Source organism: Alexandromys fortis, unplaced genomic scaffold (genome assembly GCF_014885135.2).
Source record: "Alexandromys fortis isolate MF-2015 unplaced genomic scaffold, M_Fortis_MF-2015_v1.1 scaffold_25, whole genome shotgun sequence".
Taxonomy (NCBI): Eukaryota; Metazoa; Chordata; class Mammalia; order Rodentia; family Cricetidae; genus Alexandromys; species Alexandromys fortis.
The window spans coordinates 10451138-10473169 of NW_026067904.1; the positions used below are offsets into that span (position 1 = coordinate 10451138).

The 22032-nt window shown below is 46.1% G+C and overlaps 1 protein-coding gene across 8 annotated transcripts in view; it reads right to left on the reverse strand.

Annotated features, from left to right (window-relative positions):
• Fhod3 (formin homology 2 domain containing 3) overlaps positions 1-22032 on the reverse strand; it is a 412004-nt gene that overhangs the window by 346480 nt on the left and 43492 nt on the right. For all 8 annotated transcript variants that reach the window (XM_050134860.1, XM_050134859.1, XM_050134858.1 and 5 more), the window contains exon 3: positions 9874-9938. In XM_050134860.1, coding sequence (XP_049990817.1) covers positions 9874-9938 — 65 coding nt within the window. The remainder of the gene's footprint in view (positions 1-9873; positions 9939-22032) is intronic.

The following is a 22032-nucleotide window of genomic DNA, read 5'->3' on the forward strand; positions in this document are numbered from 1 at the left end:
AGTCAAGGCTCAGAGGCCGGAAGCATGGATAGCTCTGGTCTAGGATGTGAGGAAGCAAGGCACAGAGGCCAATACAGCAGCACCGTGCAGCCAGCAGACCCGGGCCCAGCTCTGCCTGAGAGGCCTTGGCTGAGTACCAGGACCAGTGAATGCCTAACTTCCTCATCCACTAAGTGGGAACTGTAATTCCTGTATTACATGAGGTGACATTTGCTGAGTGTGTTTTGCTCAGTGCCCATCAGGAAGCAGAAGCGTTAAGTGCTTGGTGGAAATTTATCATTCTACTTCTGAGAAAAAGACAACCTGTTAAAAAGTAGATTGCCTCTACTGAAACCAGGCTTTTCCCGTCAGCAACTAGACAGACAGATGTGGACTTGAAAAAATATCTTCTGTCTCACTCCAGGTCCCTAAGAGAGCAACCAAACCTCTTCAAATCCCTCTCCTTCTGTAAAGCGAGGATGATGTGTTAGAATAATAGAATAAACCTATACATAGCCCCTGCCCAATGATAGTAGCTCTGTCTTGATTTTGATCTTGATAAATGCTCTGGCCTTGACCTCCCCAGCAAGGAGGGTATCAGGGTTCACCATGATGCTAACTCTACTTTGATACAAGAACCTCAGACCTATGTCTCCATGTTCATTCACATCATTTTCCCATGTGACATCACAGTACATAACTGATCTTCCCATGTAAAATCACAGGACAGACTTGATCTTCCTGCGTAACACATGGGACAGAGTTGATCTTCCCATGTGACATCACAGGACAGACTTGATCTTCCCACGTGACATCACAGGACAGACTTGATCTTCCCACATGACATCACAGGTCAGACTTGATCTTCCCACGTGACATCACAGGTCAGACTTGATCTTCTCATGTGACATCACAGGTCAGACTTGATTTTCCCACGTGACATCATAGAATAGACTTGATCTTCCCACGTGACATCACAGGACAGACTTGATCCTCCCATATGACATCACAGGACAGACTTGATTTTCCCACGTGACATCACAGGCCAGACTTGCCCACTCAGAGGGGAGTTCGAGTTTGAACTTTCACCCACTCACGCATATGTGATATCTTGGGCCACACAGCACACTGAGGCAGATGGAAGCTTGTCAAAGAACCCACAGGAACAAGAGAGTGGAAGGAGTCTCCAAAGGCGCCATTCCAGCACACATGGGTCACCTGCACAGCTTGTCCACAAGCCCCTGGGTCAGCATTCCTACCACAATCTCTCTGCTACAGCTAGGGAGAATGGAGAAATGCACAGACAAGCCTCAAGGGAGCACAGGCCTGCCTTTTCACTTCATTTATAAGCACAAACTATAATTTATTTATAGGTCCTTCTCTAATTACAGTAATATGACAATTGATAAACCCTTCACACTTCCTCCCTGGTTCTCCTGTCACTGAGACTGTAGTTCTTGAACTTGAGATGACGGATAACAAATGTCCCAATGTTGATTGTCTTTTTCCACCCTTACATTAAATCCTGAATCCGTTCCCTGTTATACCTAGCTTTATCTGATTTCTCCTTGGTGGGTGGGGCAGTTAAACTACTTTCCATTAACTATTTCCAATCCAGAAAAATGGGCACTCTGCTCCCACAATCTTGCAAAAACCCCTTTTCCTGAGTCTACGACCAAGACATGAATAATACACAAATAATCCTGAGAAGGTTACCTTTGAAAAGCAAGGCACAGTGAAACATCCACCCACCCCTTCCCGCTTCTGTATTCCCACATCCTCTGAATATCAAATGTCTCGAAAGGGACAAAGCACTCTATTTCCCAACACCGACTCTGATTGTCCATGACAGAAATGACTCCATCCCTTCATGGAAACAGTCATGGGTGCAGAAAGCTGGTACCCAGAGCTTGCCCTGCACTACACAGTAGACAGACATGTGATGGAAAAAGTTCTAAGGCAACGGGAATCACTCCAGAACACAGTGCTAACCTGACCAGGGGTTGCTTCCTGGGCATCACTGAAGGTTTTGTTGGCTGGCAGTGTTCTGCAGTCTAATTGTTAGCCCATGATATATACTATGAGCCAACCCCTTGTAATTCTAGACACAGATATCCCTACCAAATTACTCATCAGTTTTGTTTTGTTTTGTTTTTAAATTGTATGTTCCTTTTTAAGTGGCTAAGTTAGATGCAGTCTCTCGACCAGGACAAAGCAAGTAAACTGGTAATGGTTCCAACGTGAAGCTCCATCTCCAATATCCATCATCTTAAGATCTTTAGTAATAGATGAAACTAAGTCCTAGGGATGTGGAAGATAGTTTAAATAAATAGAAGAGCTGAGCACAACTTGAATCAAAACTTCCTAAGAGATCTTAATTCATGTGTGTTCACATCTGTATTTCCTTCCCTGGGGCCTCTAACCCCACAGCTATCCTGGAAGGGTCTCTAGCTCCATCCCTCATGTGCCTTTTGTCTTAATTGCACCCTGTATTCTGCAGGGGAGAGAGCCAAGCTTCAAGTAAATTCCTGAACTGCTGTTTTTATTTTTGTTGAGAACTCACTCATGATCTAAGCATCACCCAACATCATCATCCATGGATAGATGGACAATAGCCTGGTCTGAGCCTGGCGGCAGGTGTGGATCACAGTCTCCCTGGGTCTCTTCACTCTTCCCTTTGGGAGAAGCTGGAATTATGGGTAACTGGGTACATCTAGCCATCACAGCCTGACTCAGACACCTTAGAGAGGTGGCGACACTGCAGAGTGGGGAGACAGTGAGCCCCCTGAGAAACCCCTCCCCCACGTGGACATTCTGTGGGGTCTGCCACCTAGGACCCGTGACAGACTGACAATAAACAGATGGTGTGAGATACTTATCTGATTAACCCACAGAGAGCTTGTTTTAACATAGAAAGCAGAACCGCAGGCAAAACTAGGTCACAGGCTTGAAGGGGGATAAGAGGGAGGAGATTTCAAACAAAAGTCACTTACTGCAGCAGTGACTCTGGATTCCAAACCCAGCCCCCACTCTGTGCTGAAGCCCTGACTAGCAGGCAGATAAACACCAATGGGGAAATCAAAGGTTGAAGGATCCAAGTTTTTGGGGTAGCCTAGAATCCTGGCACCAGACAGAAAGAGGGAATTTAGCCCTGTGTGCCTGACCCCACTAGAGATGCACATGGTTGGTCTCTGTGGTGTCCAGGAAGGAAGCCTAGGAGATACCCTTCCAAGTCCCAGAGTTCAGTGCAGAAGTGCCTCTGTGTGCAGGCAGAACATGGTCAGCTACGAGTCAAAGGCCCAGACAGAGAAAGCAATGGCAGTCAGAGAGTCAAAACAACCAAATGGCTCAGGGTATGGCAGACCTACTGGCCTGGGAACAGCTGGCTTGACTTTCTTTCTCAGTCACATGTCAGGGACCAGTAGCACTTGCATGGGTTTGCTAGCACCCAAGGTGCCAGATGGCCGAGCTAACTTGCCCAGGCCTGCTATCTAGGGCTCATGGCTGTACCTCATCCTCTTTAAGGAGCACAGAAACATCACCAAGGAGTCAGTTTTTCTATTTCCTGATGAAAACCCATAACTTGAAGGGAAATTTCAAACCACACACAGAGTCAAGGAGTACAGGTCACCTGTTTCAGCTAACGTTCCAAAGCCCAGTGTCCCCGTCACCCACCAGAGGCAGTACTGGGAAAGGAAGCTGGGAGAGGAGCTGTCCCACAGGGCTAGTGGGGCTCTGTTGGCAATCAGCAGGGATTGCAGAGGGAAAGGTGGGAGAGGTGAGGGAGCTGTGCCAACCTAGTTAGAGGAACAGAGCAGCGGGCTTAAGAAATGCTAACAGATCTGCACAGTGGGGGCCACACCTTTCCTTCCAGCATGCGGGAGGCGGAGTTAAATGGAACTTGAGGCCAGCCTGGTCTATAAAGTGAACAGCCAGGGCTATCCAGAGAAATGCTGTCTCAAAACAAAACAAAAAAAGATTTAAATTTTAAAGAGACGGAAAAGAAAGGTGACCATGATTGTGAGCTAAGGCTGCAGACAGAAGGCCTAGTGGTCAAGCCTTACAGCTCTGCCCGGCCCTCTAAGTCCAGGAACCCAAGGTCCTGTATACCACAGCTGTTACGGAGGTTTCAGTACTGGACAAAGCCTGTGCCTCGCCTGAGACCTGCTGCCACTCTGCATTGCACACTCAGGCCTCCCTTCAGCAATGGCCACTAGTGTTGGTCTAGGCATTGAGAGTGTCTGGGGGCTGCGGGATAGCTCTACTGCTAAGTGCTTGCCTTGTAAATGTGAGACCGTGAGTTAGATGCTCAAAACCCTTTTGTTAATATTTACTTGTGTGTGTGAGTGTTTTGTCTATGTATATGCATGTATAACATATACATGCCTGGTACCCACAGAGACTAGAAGAGGGTGCTAGATCCCCTGGAACTGGAGTTACAGATGGTTGGGAATTGCCATGTCAGTGTTGGGAGTCAAACCCTGGTCATCTATAAGAGCAACAAGTGCTCTTAGCCACTAAGCCATCTCTCCAGGCCCCAAAACTCATTTTTCAAAATCTTAACTCTGGGAGAGGCAGGCCCCTGGGGCTCACCAGAGGAGACAGATGCCCTGGAACCTTTACCAGTAGGCCACAGCCTCGTGGTGATTCACAGATGAATAGAAATGGGTTAATTTAAGGTGTAAGAGTTACCTAGTTAGTAATATGCATAAGCTATTGGCCAAATACTATTGTAATTAATATAGTTTCTGTGTGATTATTCACGTCCGGGAGGCCAGGAAACGAATGAGCAGTCTCTGCCTACATTTCCCTATGCCTCTGACTTGGCCTTCTGAGCAGTGTGACAAACCTCACGCAGATACTGCTTACTTCAGCCAGCTTACCAGCTTCTACCCACCTCTCCACCTCCATGCCCTCACCTCACTGTCACAAAGACTGGGGAAATGGCACTGATGACCTGGTGCCAAGCTGCTCTTCTGCAGCTATCAGCCCCGACAGTCTTTAGCGTCTTCAGTTCAATGCCACCCTTTTAATTCAGTGCTGGACACTTGTAAGCATGGGACTTCTGGCCACCCCAGGACTGATCAACTGGACTGACTTCTCTTAAAGGAAAGACAAGACAAGCTTCAGAAGAGTGAGAGAGAAAAAAAAAAAACTTAAAGCCAAGCGAAAAATGGCAGCTATTAGAAAACCCAGCCACGTCAACGTCAGGGTCTGTGTCAGTTGTTGTTGTCAATGCTGTGACCAAATAAGAGGCAACTTAAAAGAGGAAAGTTTACTTGGCTCGTGGTTTGACAGAAACCAGTCCATCATGGCGTGGCTGCAGGTAGCTCTGCCAATGCGGAATGGAGCTGCTGCTGGTTCACAGCTCAGTGGAGTGGGGAGCAGGAAGGGGAATTCTGACATTCAGCTGACTTCTCACTCTGCTTTTATTCCACCCCTCCAAAGGGCTGTGGGATGGTTGCACCCAGGTTTAAGGCAGTCTTTCCACTTTAGTTAATGTTCTCTGGAAACATTCTTACAGACATGCTGGGTACATCTTCTAGGTGATTCTAAATTCAGCCACATTGGTGAATAAGATCAACCATCATAGGATCTCACAATTTCCACATGGTTTCTTGTTGGTTTTTTGAGAAATGGTCTTACTATGTAGCTATGGATGCCCTGGAATTCACTATGTTAACCAGGCTGGCCTTGAACTCACAGAGATCTACCAGCCTCTGCCTCTGCCTCCCAAGTGCTAGAATTAAAGGCATATACCATTGTGGCCAGCCACACTTTTTTCTCTTCCATCCTGGACTCCATCCTGACCCTGCACTTCCTTGGCTTCTTTCTGTTCCTCCTGTAGCTCTCCCATCAGAGCCAGTCCCTTGGAACACTTTTCTGGGCTTGAAATAGGATCCTTGGCAGAATCAATTTTTTTTCTGCTAACTTCATAAAATGCAGACTTCTGCTGATCAGAGATTTCTTTTTTTAATTTAGATCTACAGTTTCACACCTAAGATGGAAACAATGTTTTTATCTCTTTAGGGACCAAAGCTGAATTAAAATGGCAATATATGCATTGTTTTTCTGTAATACATTATTACATCAGGCATTCATACTAAAAATATACAAAAGAAAAGTCATAGCAAGGAGGATCATAAAGGTACAAAAGCCTGGGGCTTCTCTATACCAAATTCTTATTCCAGCTTCCTGCCAAACATGTCGCAACTCCTACGCTATCACACAGACCTGTCTCAGAGATTAGCTAGGACCATCAAAGCAGAGTCCCTGTGGCCTTTGGTTCTTGTCAGGGTTGAGGAGTTGCTAACCTTAAAGGCTGTGCTCCACACTTATCCCTTTGGGTACAGGCTTCCAAAGTTAGTGCTGGACAATTCCAAACCCTTGTCACCTCTAATTCATCAGTGCTCACCCTGGACTGGAAGTGTTCCCCAACTCCAGACAAGCAGGAGTGAAGGGGAAGTGGGGTGAGGTGAGGAAAGCACTGGCTTGCTGGTATTGTAGACCCACGGGACAAAAGCTGACCGTGGGTCCTTTCCATACTACCATGGGTGCAAAGCAAGGTTTTCAGGGTGCTTTCAGGGGGCTGCGTATCACGTTGAACCTCTGGCGGCAGCTGCAGCCAGCACCTTCAGAGATGAGTCTGTTTCTCACATAAACATGAGTAGAAATGACCTTGAGAAGAAACCAGGACTTCACTGATATGAAAGGGTTTGCACCCTTGTCTTGTTTTCCTTTGTCATTTCAACTGGAGGCTGCTCCAGCTTTTGTTCATTGTTTTGCTTTGTTTCATGTTGTGCTGTCTTGTTACAACAAAGAAATGGCATCAAATGGAGCCCCTTGGAAAGGGGGAGATTATGCCCCAATGGGAAGGACACTTCAAGAGGAGATTCGTTCATTCCACTTTCCATACAAAACCAAACAGCATCACTCAAATGGTGTCTCGATGAAACTACCGCAGATCTCCCCGAAGGAAGAAATGGACCCAACAGGACGGTTTTCAAGGCAGAGAAAACCTGTTGTATCGGCCATCAGTTTATCCATCCAAACCCTCTGGACCTGTGGCTACTAATGATGGAGACTAATAAAAAGAGAGAATCCGTTCAAAGCTGTGCCTGTGCACCTCGAAACCTTGTCTTCATGTGCACTCTAGGGGCTGAGTATTTCTTACCTTTGCAGAGACACAGACATAGGCGGTCCACAAACTAGAATTTCCCATGAGTATCCTGGCATGAAACATTCTGGCAGCATGGTCTATGGCTGCCCAATTCAGTTCCCTTGAAGTGAAATAAGAGTTGAAACCATTTCTGAATACTGGAATCCAACTAAATGTTTCCAGGGTCCTTCACCTTTCATAGACAGCCGCGCTCACACTTGACTTAAATATTTTTGTAATGACTAATTTTGATTCTTTTCCAAAACAGTCAGTGAATTTTTAAAGCCATGACTTTTTATATCCACAATCAGTTGATCAAATATTTAGGTACTATTTCATCAAATTAGATGCTTGCAATAACCAGGGCAAATTGGCATAAGGAAAGTTGAGAGCGCGCGCACACACACACACACACACACACACACACACACACACCAGTAACTGATTAACCCCTCCAGGCATTATAGTGGAGATGTCCTAGTCACACCACATGGGTTGAACTGGCTACTGGGGGTCAACACACTGTGGAGCAAAGCGTGTGATCTCCATCAATTATAGAAGACTGAACAAGAAGTAGCCAACAACACAAAAGATGTTTAGAAAAGTTTTGTGGTTAAAATATTTCGGTATTTATATTGGTTTGGTTATACTTATATTTGGTATAATTTATATTTCATAATATGTTATGCCATTTGGTATGGTATTTATATGGCAGATGGGTGTATTGGTTTGTTTATAGGCAAAATCTTGTGTATCCCATGCTGGCCTTGGACTTTCTAAGCTTCCAAAAACAACACTGAACTTCTGATGCCCCTGCCTCCACCTCCCAAGTGCTGGGAATAAGGGTGAGTATCACCCTATTTAGTTTATATGTTGGTGGAGAGCAAACCAAAAGCCCTTTGGGTGCTAGACAGGCACATGACCAGCTGAGCTGTAGCCCTTGTCCACAAACACATTTTCTAAAAAGGATTTAGCACCTTCAAATTTGGAGCCAGACCACTGCAATAAAAGTCAACTTTCCATTGCCTTCCTGTCCCCAGGAAAGTCCATCCACACTTATGTCCCAAGTCTCTGGGAGTGGGGTAGGTGTCGGCTACTTTTCCATGTTGGGCTTCAGTGTTATTTCACACCTGGAATGTGCTCAAGCTTGTTCTTGATTTGCGGTGAAAAGCTGGGAGAAATGTGTACAAAGTGATGGGTCAGAGGATTTGTCTTTAGACACACTTCACGCATGTGAAACAACTGATTGATGTAATAGAGTTAGTATTCATGTGTGCGCCATACTCTCTTACAGCAGTTGCAGATGGTCAGTGATGCATGTCCCACAGACCTTTCCAGGTTTCTGAAACATTACAACCCACTCTGCAATAGCCTTCAGCCCCGGAGGGTTTGAGTCGGCTACACCATCATCTCTGCTTTGGAGCAATGCAAAGGTTGACACTTGCCACCACTCCTAGGATTTCACACCAAAGGAAAATGACATGAATTCCCCTTAGTGTCCATCTGCCCTCTCATCCATCAGGGATGAGAAGAGACCAGAAAGTATTCCTTCCATTCCTTTTATAAATTCTTTATTTCTGGTACAGACCAGCATCAGCAACATGACTGACATTCCCCTGATTGAAGGAAGCCTGAAGACCACAGCAAACATCAAACAAAAGCAAACTTAGGCACATATGAGATCGTTAATGCATACAGTAAACATTGTTTTCTTTCTTTTTATGATTTTAAATTCTTGTTTCCCCTGGTTTAGTACTAGAAGGGATCTACCATCCCTGCGAGGTCATCCTCTTGGCATATACAATCCTTTTCTTCCTAGTGAACCCATGGCTGCGGTGGGGAAACCAGCGAGTGCAGGAATGACCCAGTGGTCCTCCAATGACCACAGGAAAGCCATGTGGAGCCACAAGTACCTTGCTTACTTAGTTCTGTGACAGCTAATCTTCACTCTCAAGTTGACTAGTGAAATGTGTGCTCATGAAGCTGTTCCCAGAAAGACTTAACTCAAGGGGGAAGACCCCCCCCCTGCATGTGGGTGACACAATCCTGAGGGCTGGGGTCCAGGACTCAACACAAAGGAGAAAGCCAGTGGGTACCAGCACTCATCCCTCTGCGTCCTGACTGCAAGCACAGTGTGACAGCTGCCTCACACTCTTGTTCTTATGCCTTCCCTGCCATAAAGAACTGTAGTCCCTCAAACTGTAAGCCAAAAACAAAAGCCTTTGCACCCCGCAATTGCTTCCTGCTGGGTATTTGATTACTGCAGCACGTGAAGTAACTGATGCACCATGGCACTCTGCACCCCCACTCTCCACTGACCCAAGATTTCCTTCCACACCTGGAGTCTCAGGCTCCATTTCCTCAAAAGCAAGCTTCAAGGAGCCATATGAAGGATTGCTTCAGCTGAGTAGAAGTTCTCACTGGTGACAAACCAGGAAGAACCTCATGACTTCTAGAATGATCTCCATCAGTGACCTTAGGCTGTCTCATTTCCAGTCATAATCAAAACAGCAAAGGAAGCCAGGAATAAAGTGGGCTTCAAAACTCATTGCTTAAAAAAAAAAAAAAAAAAAAAAAAAACACCTCATTGCTAGAAGTGGCTTTCCCAAAATTCCAGAAACCCATGAGGGCTAGCCCAAACAGATAACATGACAATTACAATTTCTGTGTCATTTCCCTTCACACATGATTACTGAGAGCAGACAGCACGCATGCCTGTCGCAGACGCCACTCACCAATGCAGGCGTGGACCCTCACAGATAGCTGTGTCCTCAGAATAATGCTGTTCTTCTTGCCCCGCCTAAGAGAGACGGGAAAGAAAACACAGGTGTCAGCAGAGGCGGCAGCACACAAGAACCTGAACAGTGAGCATTGCCAGCACACCCTCCTAAAACAGATGCCCAGTGAGCAGGGACCTACTCTACACAAGAATGTAACCTGAAATACACATCACCAAAAAATGGGAAACTTTGGCTTCTCTAGATTCATATACATGTTTTATCATCAAGCCCAATTCCCCAGAGTCTATGGAGCCTGCTTGACCACGTTGGGAAAATTTTTAAATCTGAGCATATGAACTGAAATCCCTGGAATATAACAACACAATCTGCTCATCCAATCCCATGGTTATTTTAAATTGTGTTTTACAGATATAGGAAAGGGGAACATATCCTACCATCTGGAATAGCATGTCAATTCAAGGCTTCTCCCTGGGATTCTTACAAGAAGATGGAGTCCACCACAGATACTTGCAGAATACTTATTATTGGCCCTGGCAACATGCACACTTGCAACCTTTACCTCAAATCTTCCTCTCCTTAGTCTCCAGGAGGAAGAAATGACCTGGGCCTCCCCAGCTCCACTCCTACCAGGCTTGTCCTAGGTAGGCCCTTGTATGCAGAGCTAGAGCAGCACTGACTTGGCATAAAATGTACAGTGGGAGAGGTCACGGATCCTGGCTGCATGCAGGTAATAAGGGCCTTGAGACTAGGGAACTCTAGGAAGCCTGCCATTGAAGGCAAGCTGAGAGAGCAAACAGTCCAGAAACAAGGGAGCATGGCAGGTCTTTCTGTGCTGAATCGCTTCTCATCCTCATCCCTTCTCCTGGGGCCTCACCTATAACAGAATCCAGCCGTGCCTTTAGCATCCCAGTCTTAGGGTTGTGTGGGATGGAGACACAGAGTCCAAGTAGTGACTGCATCAATTATATATTTTATTTTTGATCTCAGAAAAGAAGGGTATGCATGCTTTAAATTTATTATTAGAAAGGAAAGGGGGAACCAGCCGCGCGGTCCTAGCAGGCTACGTGGTGGCCTCCAGTCTTCAGTTGCCTCTGCATGGCATGGTGTCATTTTTCTTCGCAGCAGAACTGAATTTCTTTATCTAGCTTTTTGCTGCTTGACACCTAGGCTGGCTCCATTTCTTACTCATTATGAATCGTGCAGCAATAAACAGATATACACGCATCTCCCTCACGTACTCAGAATCAAAAGTCTATTTAAAGGGTAATGTCATCACCTGCAGCTTGTTTCCGTGTTCACCTGGTTTTATCTGTCCATGTGTACAAGGCCCTACAATGATGGGTCCTGTGTGCGTTGGGGAGGCACAGGCTGGAAGCATGTTGAGGGCGTGTTGAGGTGACTTGAGCTGCCATGGGGGTGCTAAGGACAAAACCTGTGTCCTCATTCAAAGCAGTGAGTTCTCTTAACTCTGATTCATCTACCCAGACCTTCATTTCTTTAACTTTATAATTACAGCCTTCAGAAGAAAGTAAATCCTGGTATCTTTCCCCAAGTAGTGGGTAGTGTTTCAGTCTGGGTTCACAAGATAGCAGTTACAGGCCAGCAAGATGGTACACTGGGCAAAGGCACTTGACGCCAAGCCAGAAGGCCTGAGTTTGATACCCAGGTCCACCCCAAGTGCTATAATCAAATACCACAAGTTGTTCTTGACCTCCATATCCATATTGTGACATGTGCATGTGTACATGCGTACACACCACACACACATACATACTAGATAAATGTAAGTTTCAAACACACACAAAAAAGGTCCCAGTAGTTCTTAATGTGCGTGAGACACATAGACTGTATGTTCCGAATGAAGCCCTGAGTACTTTACACAGGTTTTGTCTTCTAGTACTGTGTATTTTATAGATAAGTTGGATCCATCACTGAAGTCTCACAGGTAAGATAACTGAGCTTGGCCCCAACCTAACCAACGTGACCTGCACCTGTGCCCTCCCTCCAGCCGCCTCACAGGCAGGTGTCCCCTCTTCCATTCTCTTACTGCAGAGTTGGTGACACAGACTGACTAGAGCACGCACCACTGCCTGCTGCACTAAGGCAGCAGCGTGGAATTCCCACGGGCAGCCACAAGCAGCTGGCCTGGTCTGCCGCCTTTCCACTCGGTTCTCCAGCGTCAGTCCTTACCTGATCGGCCAGCCCTCTGACCCACCTACCAATCTGAGTCCTGTCACAATGTCTTACAAAACAAGCCTCTCCATTGGCAAGAGCGCAAGCAAGGGAAGCCTCACTGGGCGCTGGTGGAAATTTGAGTGCAGCCACTGTAAAAGCCCGGAAAGCCACTGTAGAATGCCCATACATACAGCAGCAGCGCTTCCAGGAATGTGCCCCAAAATATCCAAGTCAGCGTATCACAGAGAGACCTACACACCCATGTTCGCAGCAGCTAAGATACCAAAGCAGTCTAGCTGTGCGGGTAGAAGAGAACATGAAACTGCAGGCTGGGGATGTGGAGTGGGGAGGAAGAGGGGCTATAGGAGAGTAACAGAGGGGATAAACACAAAGTGCAGTGAATGCGTGTGTGGAGATACGAAGAAGTACCAACTCTATACTATCTACAAACGCAAATAAAGCTAGCATGGAGCAGCGGGTAGCTGATAAATGAGAAATAGAAGAGAGGTGAGATTCATTGGTTGTGCTTCTCGAAGCACCTTAGTGCAAACTTCAGCATGTAACCTTACAGGCCTTCCATATTCCAAGATTCAAATCAATGGAAGGTTGGCACAGTCCCCCAGGAGCTCATGACGGTTCCTTGCTCCCTGCCACCCACATGTTGGAACACGGCCCAGCTGCCACACCTGTGGAACACTGCCCAGATGCTGAGTCAGATGGGCATGAACAAGTATGAGAACCTGGGACCCGGGGGGCAAAGACAGTGTGTGAGGCCTGTGGCTCCAGAAGCAATGGGCTTCCTCTCTTATCAGTGCGGCCTATGCCAAGGACCATCACCAGCTTCCAAATCCCAGTGTTCCCATCTGCAGGCCACACCCAAGGCCATCCCTTTCCTAGTGACAACAGGGAACCATACGGAATAGACACAGGAATCAAAAAGACTCTATCAAGGCCCAAATGCCAGGGATGTGAAGGTCAGAGCCCTAAGCTTCCAGCAAGTTCCTGGCCTCTCAGAAAACACTTGTAATACTTATCCCTTGGGGAAAGAACTCTCATTTGGGTCATTGAAACTCTCAAAAACCTGTGTTTACATTCCCAGCTCTCAAGAGAACAACTTCACAAGAAAAAAACAAAAACAAAAAAAACAAAAACAAAAAACAAAAAACAAAAAAAAAAAAAAAAAACACAGAAAGGCCTTGTCATGGCTTACCAAGTCCCACTTAATCAGGGACTTTCTTTGCCTAACTATGAAAGGCCGGAGCCAGCCTTCAATAGTTTTCAAACAACAGTAGAAACGACACCCACATTGGCCTCCAGGCATTTAAGAAAATATAAACTATTATTTCAGTAGAGGGTCGAAGGAGGTATGTAAACATTCTGTAGAAGCAGGAGCAGGCCCCTCTGGAGGTCCTCAGGGAGAACAGCCCCAAACAAGCTTCCAACACTGTAAGACCCACTGGGCACCCTAGCTCAGAGACCGAAGGGGAATTTGAATGAGTTGTCTGCTGGCCATAGGATAAAGCTACCTAAGTCTGAGTTGCTCAGAAGCTCAAAGCTCAAGTCAGAGGTCCAACCATCACTGTGTTCACATCCAGACAGACACTGTGTCCCCTAGGAGAGTGGGAAGCTAGAAGGATGCTCGGCTGGGTGAGCTACAAGGTGAGGTGCCTTAACCTCCCTGAGCCCAGCTTCCTCCTATGGAAAATGAGCCACTAACAAGTCAATTTTCTGCTGAGAGTGTGAAGATTGTTGGTGATGGTTGGATCTCAGGTCCTGTGCAGAGGCTGGCTGATGGGAGGTGGCATCCTTGTCATCAACAGTCACCGTGTTGGTCTTTCCTCTTCCTCTTCTGCTCTAACGCCTGCCTGTGCCCTCCGTGTAGTCTGTTCCGTTCTCCTCTGCCATTCCTCATTCCTCCCACATCACGTCTTTCCTCTCTTCCATCTCCCACATTACTGACTTCCCAAGAATGCACCATGACAGTGTGCCACTGACACACTCTTGGATTCAGTTAAAGTTCAAAGGATTTAACACGGACAGTGATATGTACACCTGCTGTGTGCACCCCTGAGTGTCCTGGGCTCTGATGATGGATGGGTCACCCACTTTACTGCATGGCATGAGGAGTCCCCAGATATAAAGACTTATAGGGAGATGCTCCATAATACATGTCTGTAACCAAAACACCAAGCCTATGTGCTCGAGCAGAAGAGACTGCCACCTTCAGAACCCTGGACACTGCTCAGGGAAACCCCGAGCAGCCCCTGCACCTCTCTTCACTGCCCTCTCATTGCAAAAACTGTGCCTTCCCCCTGCACCCAGTGACCACTGCAGTGTTTCTTCTATGGTCCTGCATTAACATATTTTTTAAGCTTTAATGAAGTACACTTCAGGAATCATAAAATCTACCTGTTGCAAGCACATGATTCAAAAACATGGTGTCTGAATATACAGGGGTCTCCTCATCACCACAGCCTAAATTTTTAACTGTCACTGCTGCCCACATACCTCAAGAGAAACCCCATGCCTATCTGTGGCCATTCCTCACTCCCATGTCCAATTCCAGGAACTGCAAACGAACCCCCTTTGTGCCTGCTAGTTTACTGTCACCTTGACATAAGCTAGAGTTGTCTGAAAGGAGGGAACCTCAACTGAGAAAATGCCTCCCTAAGATCCAGCTGTGAGAGCACTTTTTTTTTATGGAGGCGAGGTTTCTTTTTAAGAATTTTTAAATACAATCTTTTATCTTTTTACATAGCTATCCCTGTTCCTACTCCCTTCCTACCCTTCCCTCCACCCCACTCCCCATCCACTCCTCGGATGTGGATAAAGAAGCTGCTTTGGGCCTATTGCAGTGCAGAATAGGGCAAGGTGGGTTCGAAACAGAGAGAAAGAGTAGGTGAAGTCAAGGGGAAGCCATGTAGTGGCTGCAGGAGACAGACGCCAGACACTGGATGCTAGACAGAACCTTACCGGTAGGCCACAACCAAACAGCAATATACAGATTAATAGAAATAGATATAAGAGCTAGCTAGCAACACACTTAAGCTATTGGCCAAAGAATACTGCAAATAATATAGTTTCTATGTGATTATTTCGGGCCTGGGAGGCCAGGAACAAATGAGCAGCCTCTGCCTACACTCCTCAGAAAGGGTAAGACTTCCATGGGGAATCAACAAAGTCAAACTTCACTTCAAGGCAAAACCAAGACCCTCCCCACCTATATCTAGTCTGCGCAAGGTATCTCTCCAAAGAGAATGTGCTCCAAGACACCAGTTCAAGCAGCAGGGATAAATCCTGGTCCCACTGTCAGTGACCCCATAGACTGCCCAACCTCACAACTGTCCCCCACATTCAGAAGGCCTAGTTTGGTACTATACAGGTTCCCCCATTATCAGTTCAGAGTCAGTGAGCTTTCACTAGCTCAAGTCAGCTGTTTCCGTGGGTGTCCCCATCATGGTCTTGACCCCTTTCCTCATATTATTGCTTCTGCCTCTCTTGGACCAGTCTCCAGTAGCTCAGCCCAGTGCTAGCTGTGGATTTCTGCATCTGCTTCCATCAGTTGCTGGATGAAGGCTCTTCGATGACAGTTAAGGTAGTCACCAATCTGATTACAGGGGAAGGCCAATTTAGGCGTCCTCTCTACTGTTGCTTAGAGTCTTAGCTGGGGCCATCATTGTGGGCTCCTGGGAATTTCCCTAGTGCCATGTTTCCCACTAGCCCTTTAATGTCTCCCTCCATCAAGTTATCTCTTTCCTTTCTCTCCTTCTCTGTTCTTCCCTCTTCTTGAGCATCCCATTTCCTCATGTTCTTCTCGTCCCTCCTTCTCCCCTCCCCTTCCACCCTCCCTTCTCCCCGCCATACTCGTAATATTTTCAGGAGATCTTGTCTGTTTTCCCTTCCCAGGGGCATCCATGTCTCTTATGGTTATCTTATGTCTCTTGTAGGGTTCTCCTTATTACTTAGCTTCTCTGGGATTGTAAACTATAGGCTGGTTATCCTTTGCTTTACATCTAATATCCACTTATGAGTGAGTACATACCATGTTTGTCTATCTGGGTCTGGGTTACCTCACTTAGGATTTTTTTTCTTGTTCCATTTATTTGCATGCAAATTTCAAGATGTCTTTTTTTTTAACTGCTGAGTAATACTCCATTGTATAAATGTACCACATTTTCTTTATCCATTCTTTGGTTGGGGGGCATCTAAATTGTTTCCAGGTTCTGGCTATGACAAATAATGCTGCTATGAAAACAGTTGAGCAAATGAGTGTATGAGTGTGCATCCTTTGGGTATTTCTAAACTAGACTGATTCCAAATTTTCTGAGAAACTGCCATAGTGATTTCCAAAGTGGCTGTACAAGTTTGCACTCCTACCAGCAATGGAGAAGTATTCTCCTTACTCTGCATCCTCTCCAGCATAAGATACCTTAGGTGTTTTATCAACCATTCTGCGTGGTGTAAAATAGTATCTCAGAGTCGTTTTGATTTGCATTTCCCTGATGGCTAAGATGTCAAGCAATTTCTTAAGTGTCTTTTGGCCATTTGCAATACTTCTGTTGAAAATTCTCTGCTTGGATCTGTACCCCATTTCTTATTAGATTATTTGGTAATTTGATGTCTAGTTTCTTGAGTTCTTTATACATTTTTGAGATCAGTCCTCTGCCCAATTCTCTGTAGCTTTGAAGCCTGTCCTGGAACTCGCTCTGTAGACCAGGCTGGTCTCAAACTCACACAGATCCACCTGCCTCTGCCACCTCAGTGCTGGGATTAAAGAAATTCACCACCATCAAAAGGCTTTGTAGAGCACCTTCTTAATTAATAATTGATGTGGAAGGGCCCAGCCCATTATGTGGGCCATCCGTGGGCTGGTGGTCCTGGGTTCTATAAGAAAGCAGGCTGAGCAAGCCTGTAATCAGCACCCTTCCATGGATCCTGCCTCTAGGTTCCTGTCCTTCTTGAGTTCCTGTCCTGGCTTCCTTCAGTGATAGGCTACAAATGTGGAAGTATAAACCAAATAAACCTTCTCTTCCCCAATGCTTTTGACTATGATGTTTCATCACAGCAATAGAAACTCTAACAAAGACCCTCTCTCTATAGACCTGCTTTTCTGACATTTCCTATAGATGGAACTGTGTAGTATGTCGCCTGTGTGTCTAATTTCTTTCACTCAGTCACATGTTCTTGATGATCATCTAGAATGGGACATGTAGTGTTACTTTCCTCATTGCTGTGACCAAATGCCTGCCAAGACTTAGAATAAGGACCACCCCTGGCAATTTGCAGCAGGACAAACTTACTTGTGCTCAAGACTTGATGACACATTAGCAAGATGGTGGGAGCAGCTGGTGACAGTGGCAGTAGGAATGGGAGGCTGCCAGCTCACAGCTTTACAAACCAGGAAACAGAGAAGGAAGACTGGGGTGTAAGTCCACAAGAATCCATTCCCCACCTAGGCAACCCCCAAAGGCTCCATGGCTGCCAAAAACAGAGCCACCAACTGGGGAGCCAGTGTTCACACACAGGAGCCTGTGGGGGACATTGCACACCCACACTGACATCAAACCTCTTTCTTCTCATGCTGGCGTTGTCCCATCACATGCACTGACCACTTGCTTTGCAAATTCTTCAGCTAATGTGCATTTGGGATCCTTCTACTTTGGGGCTATTATATATAAGAGCTCAGAAAGCATCTGTGTACAGACCTTTGCATGGACAAATGCTTCGTCTCTCGGGGATATATCTAGAAGTAGAATTGCTGAGCTGTGTGGTCACTTATGTTTAACATTTTAAGAAACCATCAGGCTGTTGCTCAAAGAGTCTGGACCACTTTAAATTCCCACAGCAGTGCACTGGGTGTCCAGTTTCACCACGTCCCCCTCAGCACATGCCACCATCTGTTACTATGATTCTAGTCACGCCGGTAGGTGTACAGTAGGACCTCAGTGTACTTTGGGCTTGAATTTCCCTGGTGACTTTAAATGTTGAGCAGCTTTTCACATGCTTCTTGGCCATTTGTGCATCCTCTTAGCCATTTATGTATCTTATTGGCCATTTATGTATCTTGTTGGAACAAATGTCTATTCGAACTTTTTCCCCTTTTATAATTAACACTTTGTTATTGAGTTGCAAGAGAGCTCTTTACATATTCTGATATATGACTTACAGATATATGATTTACAAATTTTCTTATCCCATGCCATCTAATAAATTTATTTTTAATGGAGAAATTGTTTTTAATTTAGATAAATCCAATTTGTTTTGTCACTTGTCTTCAATCATCTCTCACAGAGGTTGGTTACCTCACAGGGGTCTCTGAGACTGTTGGTTACCTCACAGGAGTCATGGAGACTGTTGGTTACCTCACAGGGTCTCTGAGACTGTTGGTTACCTCACAGGGGTCTCTGAGACTGTTGGTTACCTCACAGGGGTCATGGAGACTGTTGGTTACCTCACAGGGTCTCTGAGACTGTTGGTTACCTCACAGGGGTCTCTGAGACTGTTGGTTACCTCACAGGGGTCTCTGTGGCTTCACTCCTCTCATCTGTCTCCAGGCCCGTCCATCTCAGCCTTACCTCCTCTTGTCTCACCTCACAGACTACCATGGACACGCACTTCTCCCTCTGTCAAGTCACCCATACACCACAATTTCACCCCTTCTCGGCATAGCCACCCTCTTGGTACACTGCCCCCCACACTGTCACAGGTCAGCTGCATAAGTCTGTTCACCTCTATGTAACATGAGTCTATCCATGTATGAGTCATGGCTTCCCACTCTCCTTCCACTGGTCCAGGCTCCGGTCCTCTGTTACCGGGTTTGGGTCACTCATTCTCATCTCCATGGTGAGTCTCATCTCACTGGCATCTACCCCATATTCCTCCCAGGGCCTGCCTTTCCTTCCATCCACCGCAACCCCAAGCCTTCATAATCAGGCTTCCGAGAAGGCTCCTTCCACATAGGTCATTTGTTGTAATAACTGAGCCTATCACACAGTCTACACCAGTGGTTCTCAGCATGTGGGTCACGACCCCTCACAGGGGAAGCCTGAAACCATCAGAAAACACAGACGTTTATATTATGGTTCATAACAGGAGCAAAACTACAATTTAAAGTAGCAACGAAAATAATTTTTCAGTTGGAGGTCACCACAATATGAGAAACTGTATTAAAGGGCCGCAGCATGGGAAGGCTGAGAACCACTGATCTACACTACAGTTCGCCCAACTGGGGCTGCACACTGGACTCAGTTAAAGATAAAAAATCACACTGCCTGGGCCCAGGCCTGAGGTGGGATATGCAAAGAGTATTGTTAAGGCACTGCAGGTGGTGACATCATCTCTGAGAGACTGAGAGCCTAGCCAGAGGGTCCCTAACCAAACATCCAATCACTAGAACAGCTCCTTCCAAAAACACGATTCCAGACTGTCCTGCAGAGCTCTGAGGCTGGGATGAGAACATGTATGAGAAGCTCCCAGAGCTGGTGAGCAGGACTCTGGGCCACCCCACTTAGCCCTTCTTAAACTCACCCCAGCCGTCCTTTTATTTGTGAGGCCACTTTCTCCCCTGTGCAGGCAGGCAGGTGACGATGGTCCACACAATTCTGTAGTCGTCATATAATCCTAGCATTGTTAAAGATGCACTGAGGTGCAGCACAGGCGAGCAATGCCGGAAACATCTTGAACTCATGGTACATTTTGATTTTTAATCCATTTCATCACATTTAGAAACGTTTGTTGATACCAAAATTTTCAAGACCTCCACATGCCACATATGTCCATATGGGGTCACAACCCACAGTTTAAGAGCTGTTCTGAGCGTTCCTACATGGTCATAGCTTCTGAGCCATCCATGTCAGTATACCATGACTCCAAATTCTGGCTATAGTTGCCCACAACGGTGAGTTCTAGGCATGGGTAGGGAGAAACAGGCTAGCTTACTGTGTTATATACAACATCATATTTCACCCAGAAACAATACAAGGTCGTATACTATCCATCTTTATAAAGTTCATAAGAGGTTCAGAGAGGTAAAGTTACATACCATGATTACACAGCAATGACATTAACCATAAAGTCATCTGTAAGAGGAGACTGTGCTTACGTTCCCGGCTGCCCTGACCCGAATAATCACACAGAAACTATATTAACTACAACACTGTTTAGCAAATAGCTTAAGCATATTCCTAGCTAGCTCTTAAAACTTTAATTAACCCATTTCTAATAATCTGTGTATCAACACGAGGCTGCAGCCTACCAGTAAGGTTCCAGTGTCTGTCTTCTTTGGCAGCTACATAGCATCTCTCTAACTCCACATACTCTCTCTCTCTCTCTCTCTCTCTCTCTCTCTCTCTCTATATANGTGGCATCTGGCTGTCATCTGCTTCATTTCACCTACTCTCTCTATATCTCTCTTTAGATTTCCTGCCAGGCTTTATTCTGCCCTGCCACAGGCCAAAGCAGCGTCTTTATTAAGCAATGGTAATAAAACATATTCACTGCATACAGAGGGGCATCCCTCAGCAGTCATTACTATATAGAACGACTGAGATGGCCCTCACTGCCCAGCCAGATGACCTGAGCCCCATGCCTGGGAGGCACATGGTGAGATACAGGAACCAACACCCTAACCACTTGTCTTAGTCTGCTCAGTCTGTTAACTCAGGAAGGAAAGGGTTTAGTTTAACTTACTCTTCCAGGTAACATCAAGGGAAGTCGGCACAAGAACTGAAGTGGACCCCACGGAGAAGCACTGATTCCTGGGTTGCTTCTTCCAGGTTGCTCAGCTGCTTCTCCACATAGCCCAGGCCCACCTGCCAGGGAATGACACCACCCACCATGGGCTGGGCCCTCCTGTATCAATTAACAATTCAGAAAATGCCCTCACAGACTAATCTGATGGAGCCAGTTCCTCAAATGGGGGTCCCTCTTCCCAGATGACTGTAATTTGTGTCTAACTGAAAAGAACCAACCAACACAGCCACTACCCAATGGCTGTGTTTCTGGGGTTACATAAAACCCAGCAGAGTGCCTGGTAATCAAGGAGGAAAGTAGTATCAAATATCTTTACTCTGTAAGTACATTTTATAAATATCTTCATTTTGTGAACCTTTATCAGAAGAATGTTTGCCCAAGGTCACCCAATAGCAGAGTCAGGAACAATCTAGAGGCTCCCGGCCTGTTTCCACTGCACTGTGCCATGCTTGCTGATTTCCCTGGCCTTGGGAGGCCTGCTCGCTTTTGTTCATATAATAATTGCTTTGTCCTTCTGCTGTTGAAGGTCTTTCTCCTCTTCTCTGGTTAGCTAGGGTCAAGTGGTAATTCCCAACAAGTGAGTTAATTTTTAGTCTGGTGTAAAGGACCAAAAGCAATGGACAGGAACAAAGAGATGATTCCTCTAGCAAAGGAGCTCGCTGCAAACACACCACAGAAAATTGCCACAATTTCATACACTTTAATTTTTAGAACATCTTCCTATAACTTAGGCAAAAATAGTACTTCTGTGGCCATGTTCACACCTCGAAAGGTCAGGTCTTAACTAGAAAGCATTATATTGTAGCTCTTGATCATGGGACATAGGAGTGTCCAGTCACATAAACTTTGCCAGATGCCCGGAGAACCCGGGAGAGGCTCAAGTGCAGGTGACAGGACGAACGGACACTGGTACCCGCTACCTGCATAAGGGAGCGTCTCTGCCAGAATCTGCCTGCTGCTCAGCAACTAGGGATCGGCCAGCACCTCAAGTCTCAGTGATAGCAATTATCCTGTTGGGGGAACAGTGTGGCCCAGACGTTCCAGGTCAGTATTCTGCTGGGCCTTCTGCTGCCCAGTCTCCGGACAAACAAGCCTCCCACTAAGAGATCAGATGTGTTGTTGTTCTTTTTAACACTCCATCTTGGGCATATTACAAAAGACAAGGGACAGACTATTTCAAAGACATCCCAAGCCTATGGGGTGAATTTGGGACACATCTGTCAAGTG